The 11,664-nt window shown below is 40.3% G+C and overlaps 1 protein-coding gene across 6 annotated transcripts; it reads right to left on the bottom strand.

Moving 5' to 3' along the window:
• Positions 1-402: 402 nt before the first annotated feature.
• ARMCX3 (armadillo repeat containing X-linked 3) lies at positions 403-9,120 on the bottom strand. 6 transcript variants are annotated; one of them, XM_043570903.1, is made up of 5 exons: positions 8,957-9,120; positions 8,345-8,452; positions 7,977-8,037; positions 7,647-7,717; positions 403-7,370 (listed from the first exon to the last, which is right to left on the bottom strand). In XM_043570903.1, the coding sequence occupies exon 5, from the start codon at positions 7,222-7,224 to the stop codon at positions 6,085-6,087; it is 1,140 nt and encodes a 379-aa protein (XP_043426838.1). In that variant the 5' UTR covers positions 7,225-7,370; positions 7,647-7,717; positions 7,977-8,037; positions 8,345-8,452; positions 8,957-9,120; the 3' UTR covers positions 403-6,084. The 6 variants fall into 6 exon arrangements, with proteins under 6 accessions (XP_043426838.1, XP_043426840.1, XP_043426839.1 ...); XM_043570905.1 differs by having other exon boundaries at positions 8,345-8,424; positions 8,957-9,110; XM_043570904.1 differs by having other exon boundaries at positions 8,803-9,108.
• Positions 9,121-11,664: the final 2,544 nt, after the last annotated feature.

Genomic DNA, 11,664 nt, shown 5'->3' with positions numbered 1-11,664 from the left:
AATTTTTAATAAGCATGAGTTATTTCTATGGTTTAATAAAATAAAATAAAGAAGATTAAAAATGAGTTCATTGTGAAAAATAACTTCTCAGAGTTCTGGTAATTCGCAAGTCTGTCTCAAAGTGGTAGTCAAATGCCCAGTTGGATGCATAATGTTGTCCACCAATGCAAAGCCTATACTATGGCCTTCTTCCCCAGACACTAATTTTCTCTGGGTTGAAACAAATCTGGGACATCTATTAGTAGTTTAAGAACATCTTAAAAACATTCCCGGGTGTTATTAACATCTTAATACTTCCCCAATTATAAACATATCCACCTAAACAAACATAATCATATATGTGATATACATTTATAGACATTCAAAGTTATGATATTCATGAATAAGGATTTAAGCTTTATATTGGAAGAAAATCAAACAGAATTTATTGAATTTTCACAGATGACATGGTGCAATTTAACAATTCCATTTTTGGGCTGTAAATTACATGGGTCAGTTTAACAAGAGGTGAAGACTGATGATGTTAAATAGTAGTTGATTATAATGAATCATTGTCCAAATCAGTTTGAATGGATTTACAATTTATAAAATATTTTAAATACTGGTGGTTTTATTCATTCTTGCCTAAATTCCACTTTTCTAATATCAAAATGAGAATCCTTTTAGCTCATTTTAAATGATAAAAGAAAGTAAAAATTAAAATTTTTGCTTTATGAATCAATTTCATTATATCTGCATTTTCACTGCAGTTTATTGAACGAAAGCCACAAAAATTAGCATGAACATAGTTAAATCACATTTCAGTGAACAGAAGACTGAAATGGAAATGGAAAAAAATAATTAAAGAGCTGACAATTAATTTTGCTTGGGTTTCAGAAAAATTTAATAACAAATTATCATTACTCATCAAACAAAAATAATCCAGAAAAGAGAGACACTAATCAACATGTAGGGAAGAATGTATTGCACCAATACCAGTTTCCTCCTGCTGTAAAAGTATACATCTCTCAAACTCTGTATGAAAGCTAATTGATAATATATATTTATAGTCATAGTATATCTTTTATAGTCATAAAACTGCCATCCACTCATACTCTGCCTCTGTCAAAGGGGTATCCAAACAGACAAAATTTAGATTTGTGTCCAGGAAGAAATATACTCTAACTATTGAATATAAGTATTTGATTTCAGTAACAAGTCAATCCCCACAGCAGACATGGATGTACCAGCTTCTTCTGCTTTGATGGCACCATTTAGCTAACATCAATTTGTCCTGATTCCCTGAGAACTAAATAAATAATCATTTGATGATAATTCGGTTTCTAATGTAGACTGATTTCAGGGACAGAATGTTCTGAGCTCCAAACACTAAGAATCTGGTCTACTTGGTAACTATTTTTCTTACAGTAACATAAATTATCACTATATATATATATATATATATATATATATATATATATAAAATGGAATATTACCCAGCCATAAAAAAGAATGAAATCTTGTCATTTGCAACGACGTGGATTGAGCTAGAGTGTATTATGCTAAGAGAAATAAGTGAATCAGAGAAAGACAAATACCATATTATTCCACTCATATGTGGAATTTAAGAAACAAAACAGATGAACCTAGGGGAAGAGGGGAAAAAGAGAAGGAGGAAAAACTATAAGAGACTTTCAACTATAGAGAACAAACTGAGGGTTGATGGAGGGGAGGTGGGCAGTGGATGAGCTAAATGGGTGATGGGTATTGAGCAGGGCACTTCTTGGGATGAGCACTGGGTGTTATATGGAAGTGATGAATCACTAAATTCTACTACTGAAATGAATACCACACTGTATGTTAACTAACTAGAATTTAAATAAAAACTTGAAACAAACAAACAAAAAAGAAATGCTCGATAAACAGGGGGCTCTATGCCCAAAGATCTTGTATTATTACTCTTTCATTTTTTAAAATATAAATGGTCAATAGGGCCAGAGAATTACACTAAGCCCAATCTCATTGGTGGACTGAATTATATGTGCATGAACCTGTAAGGATAAAGTAATAAGGCTTCCTGCTCTCCTCACCTCCTTTCTTCCTACACTAAGGTCTATCACCAAATACACAAACTGTCCAAACCCTTAACACAAGGCCTGAGGGGAACCCAATGCACAGGGTCAAATGTGGAAGTATATCATTCTGAAAAATAAATATTTGATATCCTGCTTAATACAACCCCTCAGGGCAGGACAGACCAGGGGCCACTATCTTAGTTTACTACACACCAAGATGGCATGCAAGATAGTTCTAGTTTAAAGGCAAAGAAGAGCCACAGCTCAAATAGAGAAACCAGAAAAAAACCTTTAACTTGGGATGTGATGTAAAATGAATGTACAAAGATAGCATTGAAAATAGTCATAATCATTCTTAGAAAACCCATTTTCAAGAGAACTTAGCAGAGAAATTAAACAAATGCAAGCATAAACACACAATTTTCCTGAACCATATCAATTTGCTAAACCTACACTTGGAATGTTTATTGAGACAAGACAAGTAAACTATGAATTTTAAAAAAGAAAGCCACTTTCCCAAGCCTTGAAATATTGTGCTTTAGGTGACAATTTATAAGAGAAGTATACTTCAGTTTTGTAAAATTACCTTTGGATACATTTTACTGGGATAGACCCACTTAAATTCCTGAAATTGTTAGATGATAACAAAACCAAAATATCCTCCAAGTTCCTAATTTCCTCAGTTTCCCAGGAGCTGCCATCATCTCTAAAGACAGGACACTGCCTCCTCCATGCCCCCATGATCTGCCACTATCACGGCCACAATCCTAGAACTATACCCTTCCCAAAATGATTGAGAGTGGCAACCTCCAGTGTGAAAGCATCAGGACACTGGCATGTGGCTTGGCTGGCCATGTGGCCTGCCTGGACCAGGCTGTCACACATCTGTCTCACACAGCACTTCCCAAAGTCTGGGCAATTTGGTTCCAAATAATACCAGGCGTGGGACATCAAAAGTACATGCCATGCACATAGGGCTGTGCCACGCTAAGACTAGTTCCTCCTCAGTCTCTGTTCAACAAGAGTTCCAGAAAATTTTTGGCATCCACTCACACCCTAGGTCGCCACATTACCACAGCAATGACAATTCTGTATTAAATGCCCACTGTTGCGTGACCTGGTGTCATGGAAATTAAATGGTCACAGAAGCACAAAGAGACTATATATACATCCAGTGATCTCCCAGAAGGAAGAAATAAAGATAGAAGTGGGAAGGAGGGAAAAGGGAAAAGAGTGGGGAGGAAGGAGGAGAAATCTGCCAGAGCAGATGGATGCTAGTCAGGCCTGTGCCCCTGCCACATGGTGGCTTTTTATTACTTAACCTCATTTTCACCCACATTTCAAATGAGGTTAAGTAAAAAAAAATCACTCAGCACCCCAAATTCAACATGGCTTGATGTGAATTTTTTTTAGATGTTCAAGCTACACATCTGGGTCAGAAAACAAGTGTGTTCTCATTGCCTCTGTTTTCTCAAGTATCTTCAATGAATATTTTTTAGGAGCAAATTAGAAAGATTTTAAATCAGGCTCTGAAAATTTATATACAGTATCATCTAATTTTATGTATACAATATATAGAAATATGGATAGTGAAAGTGTCTGAAAGGGTATACACTCAGCCTCAATTCTGTGCTTCTCTCCCCAGCTGCCACAGTTCCTTTGGCACCCCTCCACTCTTATACTCTGCACCTCCTCTCTGGGAAACCACATCCACTCCCATGTCCTCAATTACCATTCATCTTCTGATGGCTCCCAAGTCTTTATTTTTCCTCTGAGTGCCAGTTAAATCCATTCAAATGACAATAGGCTGTCTCCACCTGGATGGCACATAGATTCCTCAAACTCAATTTATTTTAAGTGTATTACCCTTCCCCTCCCAAATCTTTTTCTCCTACCCAATAATAGAGCAAGAAAAAAATGTTACTTGCCTTTTCCCTAATCTATCCTTAAAACTGGTGTCAAATGAGTCTCCACTTTTACTTCATTCAATAAGGTCCTCGTATGCAACAACTTTAAGCCAACCAGCTCCTGACCCTTTTGTCTACTATAGACAACATTAAGGTAAGTATATAGAAGTCTGGGGCTGAGAGCAGGTGGTAACTGAATGGAAGATTTTACCCTTCCCTGATCTCACTTGGAATATGTTGCGAAAGCTGGTGAAATCATGTCTGAAGAAACACTGAGCCCTTGGAAATAAGGAAGTCTTATTCTTTGAGAAATTATTTTAACAGTTGTCTTGGAGGAATCACAGAACTCTACACAGTAGTCACTTAATAAATGCTAACTTTTATTGTTGTTCTTATTTATTAAATGACACTGACACATGGCAGAATGCCCCCAACAAAACAAAGGCCACCCCAAAAAACTATCAACCCTGCATTCTAGGGAATTAAGAGTGCTTATTTTTCTTAATTAACTGCTCTGTACCAGAACATTCAAAGTATTTTGCATGTATTTAATTTAATCCTCATGACAAGCCCCATCTTCATCACTCATCTATCATTTCAGAGAGGAAACTTCACGCCATCTCATTTTTAATCTAAATTCTTTTTTTCCACTCAGTACATGCTCCAATCACCTGCTTCATTGCCAACACTTTCTTTTTCAATAATTTCCAAAAAAAACAATACTCATTTTATATAAATAAAAATATAAAGATGAATAAAAAATAAAAAAGTAAAAGATCACTCATTATCCTTCCACTCAAATATAGCCAGTTACTTTTGGGGTATCTATAATTCCATAATTGTTAGTGTCTACTTTAAAATATGTTTTATTATCTTCAAAAAGGAAAAGGAATCATTCTATGAATACTGCTATCTAAACTACCTTTCTCATTTAACAATGCAGGATGAGTATCTTTTCCTGGCAACATGGATTTGGATCAACATATTTATCTTATATACTGTGTGAACATTCCTGAATTTATTTCACCATTCTGGTGTGCTAGACACTTAGTTGTTTCCAATTGTTACTGTTTTGGACAGTGCTGGGATGAAAAGCCTTGTCCATAAAGCCTTTAGCCAATTATTCAATTATTTCCTTAGGACAAAAGAGTAACAAACTTTAAGGCTTATATGTATTACCAAATGGCCCTCCACAAATCTTGGGCAAACTCAGTGTAAACTTATTCCTACCACAAGAGTTTGATAGGATCCATTTATCCACACCCTCGCAGATGCTGCACAGTTGGTGAGAGAGGAATCTCTATATGAATTCCAATTGTTCTTTCTAGTCAAAAATATTTGACTCTTGGTGTTCAGTGGGATAATATTCAAACAACTCTCCACAAACTGGCTTCGTTCAGCTTTCCAAGTTTATTTACTTCCATTCCCCACACTCTCTACTCTAAGTAGACTAGTATCCTCACTGTCATAGGAAAAGGGTTCCTACCTCCATGCCTTTCTCACCCTAGTGCCCCCTCACTCCAGCTCTTGGAATGCCCTAACTACGTACACCATTCAGGACTCATTTTAAATAGCCTCTTCTTCCATGAATCTGTAGCTGACTACTGTATCCCACAGAAGCCTTTGCTTCCTCAGTGCTCTGAGACTGCACATTTGACAATGAGTATATGGTCCAGATATTGTTATCTATTTGTTTGTATTTTTCTTACACCTCCAACTATATTATAAACCAAAGGACAAGGCTGGTTTCTTTCTTTCTTCTTGTTTTGTTCAGCATTAATACACAACTTTATTGATGATATACAAATCAAGTTAATGCAAATGACAGGAGGGAGCTTACTTATGAAAAACTAGTTCACTGTCACTTACGCAAAAGAAATAGTAAAAATATTTCAATCTAGGCAGCGAGATAAAAAGCAACAAACATGTTTTCAGAACAGGTACTGATATTCATTCATCCAGCTTAGACCTGAAGATCAGCTCAGATAAAAATCAACATTGATTATACAATGATATTCATCACTCAAAATTGGCAGCTGAAAGGATTCCTTTACCATATAAACAAGGTGGAGAAAAGGAATAGTTTACAATGTGTGTTACTTCTAAACTACAAAATTAAGAATTTATTCCTGGCTCTTTGGGAACATATGCTCAGCCAGTTTGGCCATGAATTTTCCAACTTTTACTTTCACCAAAAAATCATGGTGACTTTCTATCCCCAGAATCTTATCAGCACACACTTGAAATTCTTTTAAAAAGAAGAAAAGTGAACCTTCACTGAATTGATTCTGAGCAGATTCATTTTTTTCCCATTTAAAATTGTCATTTATGTTCTCAAATATGACCAGAAGTTTAAGAATAACCTCTTTGTTCTCCTTCTTATTAAAGAGGGAACCAAGTGAAGATGGTACTTGGGCCCTGAGCAGTTCTCTAGTCATGGCTGGATTTTCAGCCAAATTCAAAAGGAGTTTCAAAACCTGAAATTTGGTTTCTTCATTTCCTGCTGAAAATAAACGAAAAAAGTCTGAAATGGAATTAGCAAGCATGTGCTGATATTCATTAGTAACAGTCATATTTGTGAGCAATCTTAGTCCAGCCAGCTGCACCGATGAGTTCAAGCGAGAAGTGATTGTGTCATCACACACTTGATTCATGTATATCTTAAGCCTGCGCTGATTTTCAGCATTCACACTCAAGTTATTCAGGACAATTAAAGCCTTTTCCTTAACTATGGGATCCCGAGTATTGAGAATCTTTGCAACAATTGGGAGACCACCTAGATCACGAATAATATCTCTGTTAAATGCATAAGCAGCGTTGTTACCCAGAGCAATTAAAGCTGCTTCAAGAATATAAGGCTTTTCAGACATCTCAACCAAGCAAAGAACTTTCTGCAGCTCTTGAGGGGACAAAATAGTATCATCTGAATTGGGGGAAGCCCGTTTCTGAACAGCCCGACGAGCCCGAGTAGCCCTGGCCCTTGCTCTGGCCCTTGCTCTGGTTCCAGCCTCAGTCCCAATCCGGGCCCAAGGTGGGTACCACACTATACCCTTGTTTTCACTGTTGTCATCATCATCATCAGACCAGTCATTGTACCTGGCCCCAGGACAGTCCCCAACATCATCCACATCCCCAGACCCACCCTCAGCCATTTTCTCCTTGTTCTGTTTTCTTCCCCGGGTCAGTCTATAAATGCAATAGCAGGCTCCAGCCCCAATCACTAGTCCCGCAGTCACCCAGCCTACTTTCCTGGCGTAGCCCATGCAATCGTCCCTGACAATAGCAGGGACCAAGGAACAGAGTATTCACTCAGGCTGGGAGAGGAGCACTATGGGCCTGGGTACAAGGCTGTGGAAGGTGATCGTCTTCAGCCACTTCGAGGACACAATAGCTGATACTGGAGGTGGACCTGGGAGTGGAGGAAGGAAATGGGATTTGAGTTTCTTTTTTGTGTTGCCCCACACAGAGAGTTGCACAGAAGGACGGGAGCATAACAAATGTGTAGCTGGTATGAAATGTAGATTGTTAATAAACCCTCTGTATCTTCCTCATTTCACCCTCCCCCTACCCTCCCTAACCCACTCTCTTCCCAAGCCTAGATAAAGGCTATGGAGCCCACAGTCTCTGCTGAGGCCTCAGCACCCCAACCTCAGGTGTACCCAGGGAATGACACTGTTACACTAACCTCTTCCAGACAGACAGTTTGTCCCTTCTTCCCTTCCCTGGAGGTGTGCCACGCCCAACAACCCTTGCGATCTGCAGAGAGACCACAGCCGGTGAGAACTAAGGACTTTGATGGATTGACTGTTCACATCCATAGCTTTCCTGATTCACCATCCAGGCTGTTAGATTTTTTTAACCTCTATGCCATCCAAAACATGCACAAGCCTGCCCCTTCCCTAACCTGAAATGGGAGGGATGTTAGGAAAATAAGGTAGAATTGAGTGAGCTTATCCAACTGCGGCTGATTTCCAGCCCCTCCCCCATTCCAGGCAGCCCCCACGCCTACACCGACCTCTACTGATCCAAGGAAACTTCCTCCCTCTCTTCAAGTGGTGCCACCTGCTACAGCAGACCTGCAGGATGACAGATCGAAAACATCGGACTAAGTACTGTTGAGAGAGGATTATGAACAAACTCTCTGATAGGTTTCCATACTGTCATTCTCCTCCACCCCCACCCCCACCCCCGCCCCTGCGACACACACACACATACACACACACACACACACACACACACACACACACACCCTGAACGCCATTTCACCACAGTCCAGAGAGTACAAGAAAGACACTCAGACTCAGACCTAACCTAGATCATTGCCATCTCTGGCTTCTCCCTAACCCCACCACCGCCCCTCTTAGGGTCTCCAGATAGTCTTACCCTCAAATCGACCTTCACCAATTGGGGTTAATTTCCTTCCTCTTCTCTTGCTTGGTGTAGTGTCGCAACCTACGGAAAGACTGGCAATCCAGGAGAGGCTTGGACCCCCTAGACACAGAGCCATGGTCAGGAAGACACAGCCACAGTCAGAAAGACGGAAAACGGCTGCTACTAGAGCTCTTGGTGGACGACCAGTCCCCAGAACATGAAACTCTTTCCTAATTCAGAGGCCTGGTTGTCAAAGGTTTCCCACCCCTATTAACCACTCTCAGCGTTCTGCTGACACATCACTTTGCACCTTCCCCCTCCCCAAATGTTCAACCTTTCCGCCAGCACTGTCCTGAAGGACTGGGGGCCAACACCCAGGCCACAGCTCCCTTTCCGGATTACAGCCTCGGCTCCCAGCAGATTTCCAACTCCGGATCTCTGTGCTCCTCCCCAAACAGCCCCCTGCTCACCATTTCGTAGCATCAAAATGGTCTGCGGGCGGGACAGATGTCTTGGAAAGCCGGCGGGGAGAGGAAAAGACGACGGAGGCGTCTCAGGACCCGCGACGGTCTCCGCCCTACGCCCTCGGCCATCCCCACCTTATGGAATCTCCCAGGCACTGACCTGCAAGAATCCAGGACAATTTCCTTCTCCTTCACCTCTTTCCCTCTGCCGCAGGTCTGCTAGCCCTCAGGGCAATGGGGAGCTGGTACTCAGACGGGAACAAGGACCAGAACAAGAAGGACTTCTGCACACGTCAGCTCTTGGTCACGTGAGACCTACGTCATCCACCAACTCGGGTCCCTAATTTCCCCTCCCACCAGCAGTGCGGCAGAAGAGGGACCGCCCCCCTCTATTCCCTCCCCCATACCAGGCCTTGTTACTCTTTCTTCTTTGCTAACCCCATTTCCCTGTAGTTGTGTTTGCCTTCCTCGGATTACCAGGAAGGGACAGCATCTTCCCCAGGGGCTACTGGCCACTTGTACTTTTTGAAAAATTGCCTCTTCCTTCCCCTAAGCTCCTGGGACAGCAACCTCTCCTTTAACCTCCCCTCCTCCCAGCTATTAATGTCTACCATTTCCTCTGAAGTCTAGTCCCTGATCTCAAACGAAAAAGCCATCAGAAAAGGAGACTTGTAGTGAGAGCGTGTTTTTTACTTTCTTAACACATTTTTGTTCTTTTTGTTCTGCCCTCTCCCGCCCCCAACCTGCATTCTTTTGTGAGGAAAAAAATACTATAAAGCTATTTTCATTTGAGAGAAAAAAAAAAAAGAGTGGGAGTTGGAGAGTGATGTTGGGTGATGGCCTCCAAAGCCCCACATTTTCTCATTCGTGGGGAGTGTTACACACCTCACTCCAAATCATCTTGATGTCTTCTGAGGCCTAACACATAACACAAACCCTAAATGAGCCCATTGAAGTGTCTAGAATTGCATAAATCTCCTGATGAGGCCAGTCTTCTAAACAGGAGAGCTACACACTTACACTTGCATCAGTCAGCAAGAAAGAGGCGTGGAGCCCTCAGAAGCCAGTAACACAGAAAAGATTGAGTAGGAATCATAGCTACGTAGTGGATATCTGTCCAAAAAGGCATGCACACTGACAAAGTAAGTAGCATAAAAGAACATTACAAAATATACTTGAGTACAAATAGGAAATATCACCTTTAAATAAAATAAGTATTAGAGAAACACTGAGACCTGAATTGCCTGAAATCAGCATCTAGCAATTAGTGTAAAACAATTTCACTGACTGATTTGGTGAACTCTGTGATTCACCTGTCAGCAATGATAGAACTTTTTTATACGGGGAAAAGTAATCAAATAATGTCAGAACATGGGATCTACAATGGAATATTCCTTAATAGTTCAGATATAAGGCTATTATCTGAGTATAACTTTTATAATCCACAGACAATATGGAAGCAAATCAAGAAACTGGAAAGTTTGGGAATAGGCAAAACTCCACAGAAATCCTTGTCAGGGTAACTTCCAGGAGGAAGTACTTGGATATGACTGAAATTTAGCAAACAGAAACCAAATCAGCTATGTGATACTGTATTTGGAGAAAGATCACGTGCAGCGTGGGGCTTATTCAAGAATAGGAATGTATGAAAAGAAGAGTCAGAGAAAAATATTGGTAGTTCCCACCCAAGTGCTGTCTGGGGAGAGGGAGTCTTGGCTAAGATGAATGAAACATTCAGCTTTCCTTGGCAGAGCCATCACCATAATGTGTAAGAGTATTTCAAGCTTCCTTAGCTGAAAGCCACTTCTTAAGGTGAACCAATGACCTTGATCTGATTTCAGGCTCACCAAGCAACCTTCTGAGGTTGTGGCTTCCCAAATAGTAGCTTGCCTACAGGGAGAATGGACTGGTAAAACTGACAGAAACCTCCAGTACCCCCTGACAGTTGAACTTCTCAGGGTAAATTATTAATTTGTCACTCCTATTGAGACTTAGCTTCCCTTTTGTCCCACTTACTGGTAGAGAATGCAGAGATACATGGGTTTGGGTATTCAGATCTCAATTTATACATAAGTCTCTATGAATGGGGTTCTTTCCTTGATAGAGGCCTTACTTTCAGATAAAGTCAGGGGTTGATCATACAACAGTGAGGACAAGACACTGAACTATATATACAGCCTTGTGGAATCCTGTCAGGAAAGCCAGGTAACTCTGGCTTAGAATACAATCCTGTGCATCACCATTTCCAAAATGTACCTCTCTAATGTTTAGTTAATGTGAAAATTACAACTAAGACATCCTGTGGCACATAGGCCCCCAGCATCTCAGTCATAGCTGGACAATGGGTTAATATCCAAAGTAGTTAAAAGGCTCTTGCAAATCAATATCTGAAACAATTTACATTTATCCCTGTGAAAAGAAAGTAAGTGCATATTACGTTTTACATACCCTTTCATTTTCCCCAGCAAAAGGGTGAGCATTGTGCCCAAAATAGACCAACTCAATACTCTCCTACTAAAATTTAAATCTTGAATACAGATTTAAGAAAACACTGAAAATCAGCATAATTGTGGTATCCTGAAGAGACTATCTGTGAATTTCTCCTACCTATACCCTTCAGAGCTGACCCTGATCTTCGACATTCCCTCATTGTTTCCATTAACCAAGTTTGGTTTCTGTTGCTTGCAACCAAACAAAGTTAACTAAAACAAATTATTTAGTACAAAAACAAATAACACAGTACATAAAGTAATACAGCTTTTTAAAATAATCTTCTATAATTTTTTTTCTCACTCTCTACAATCCTATTAGTGTTTCCATCTGGGGATCCTTTTGTGTTTGGGGGCACTCTGTAAGACACCTATCACA

Source organism: Prionailurus bengalensis, chromosome X (genome assembly GCF_016509475.1).
Source record: "Prionailurus bengalensis isolate Pbe53 chromosome X, Fcat_Pben_1.1_paternal_pri, whole genome shotgun sequence".
Lineage (NCBI taxonomy): Eukaryota > Metazoa > Chordata > Mammalia > Carnivora > Felidae > Prionailurus > Prionailurus bengalensis.
This window is presented reverse-complemented; position numbering and strand designations above follow the sequence as displayed.

What these genes read in the sequence shown, in the direction of transcription:
- ARMCX3 (XM_043570903.1), bottom strand. Translation starts at nt 7,224, where the DNA reads ATGGGCTACGCCAGGAAAGTAGGCTGGGTGACTGCGGGACTAGTGATT.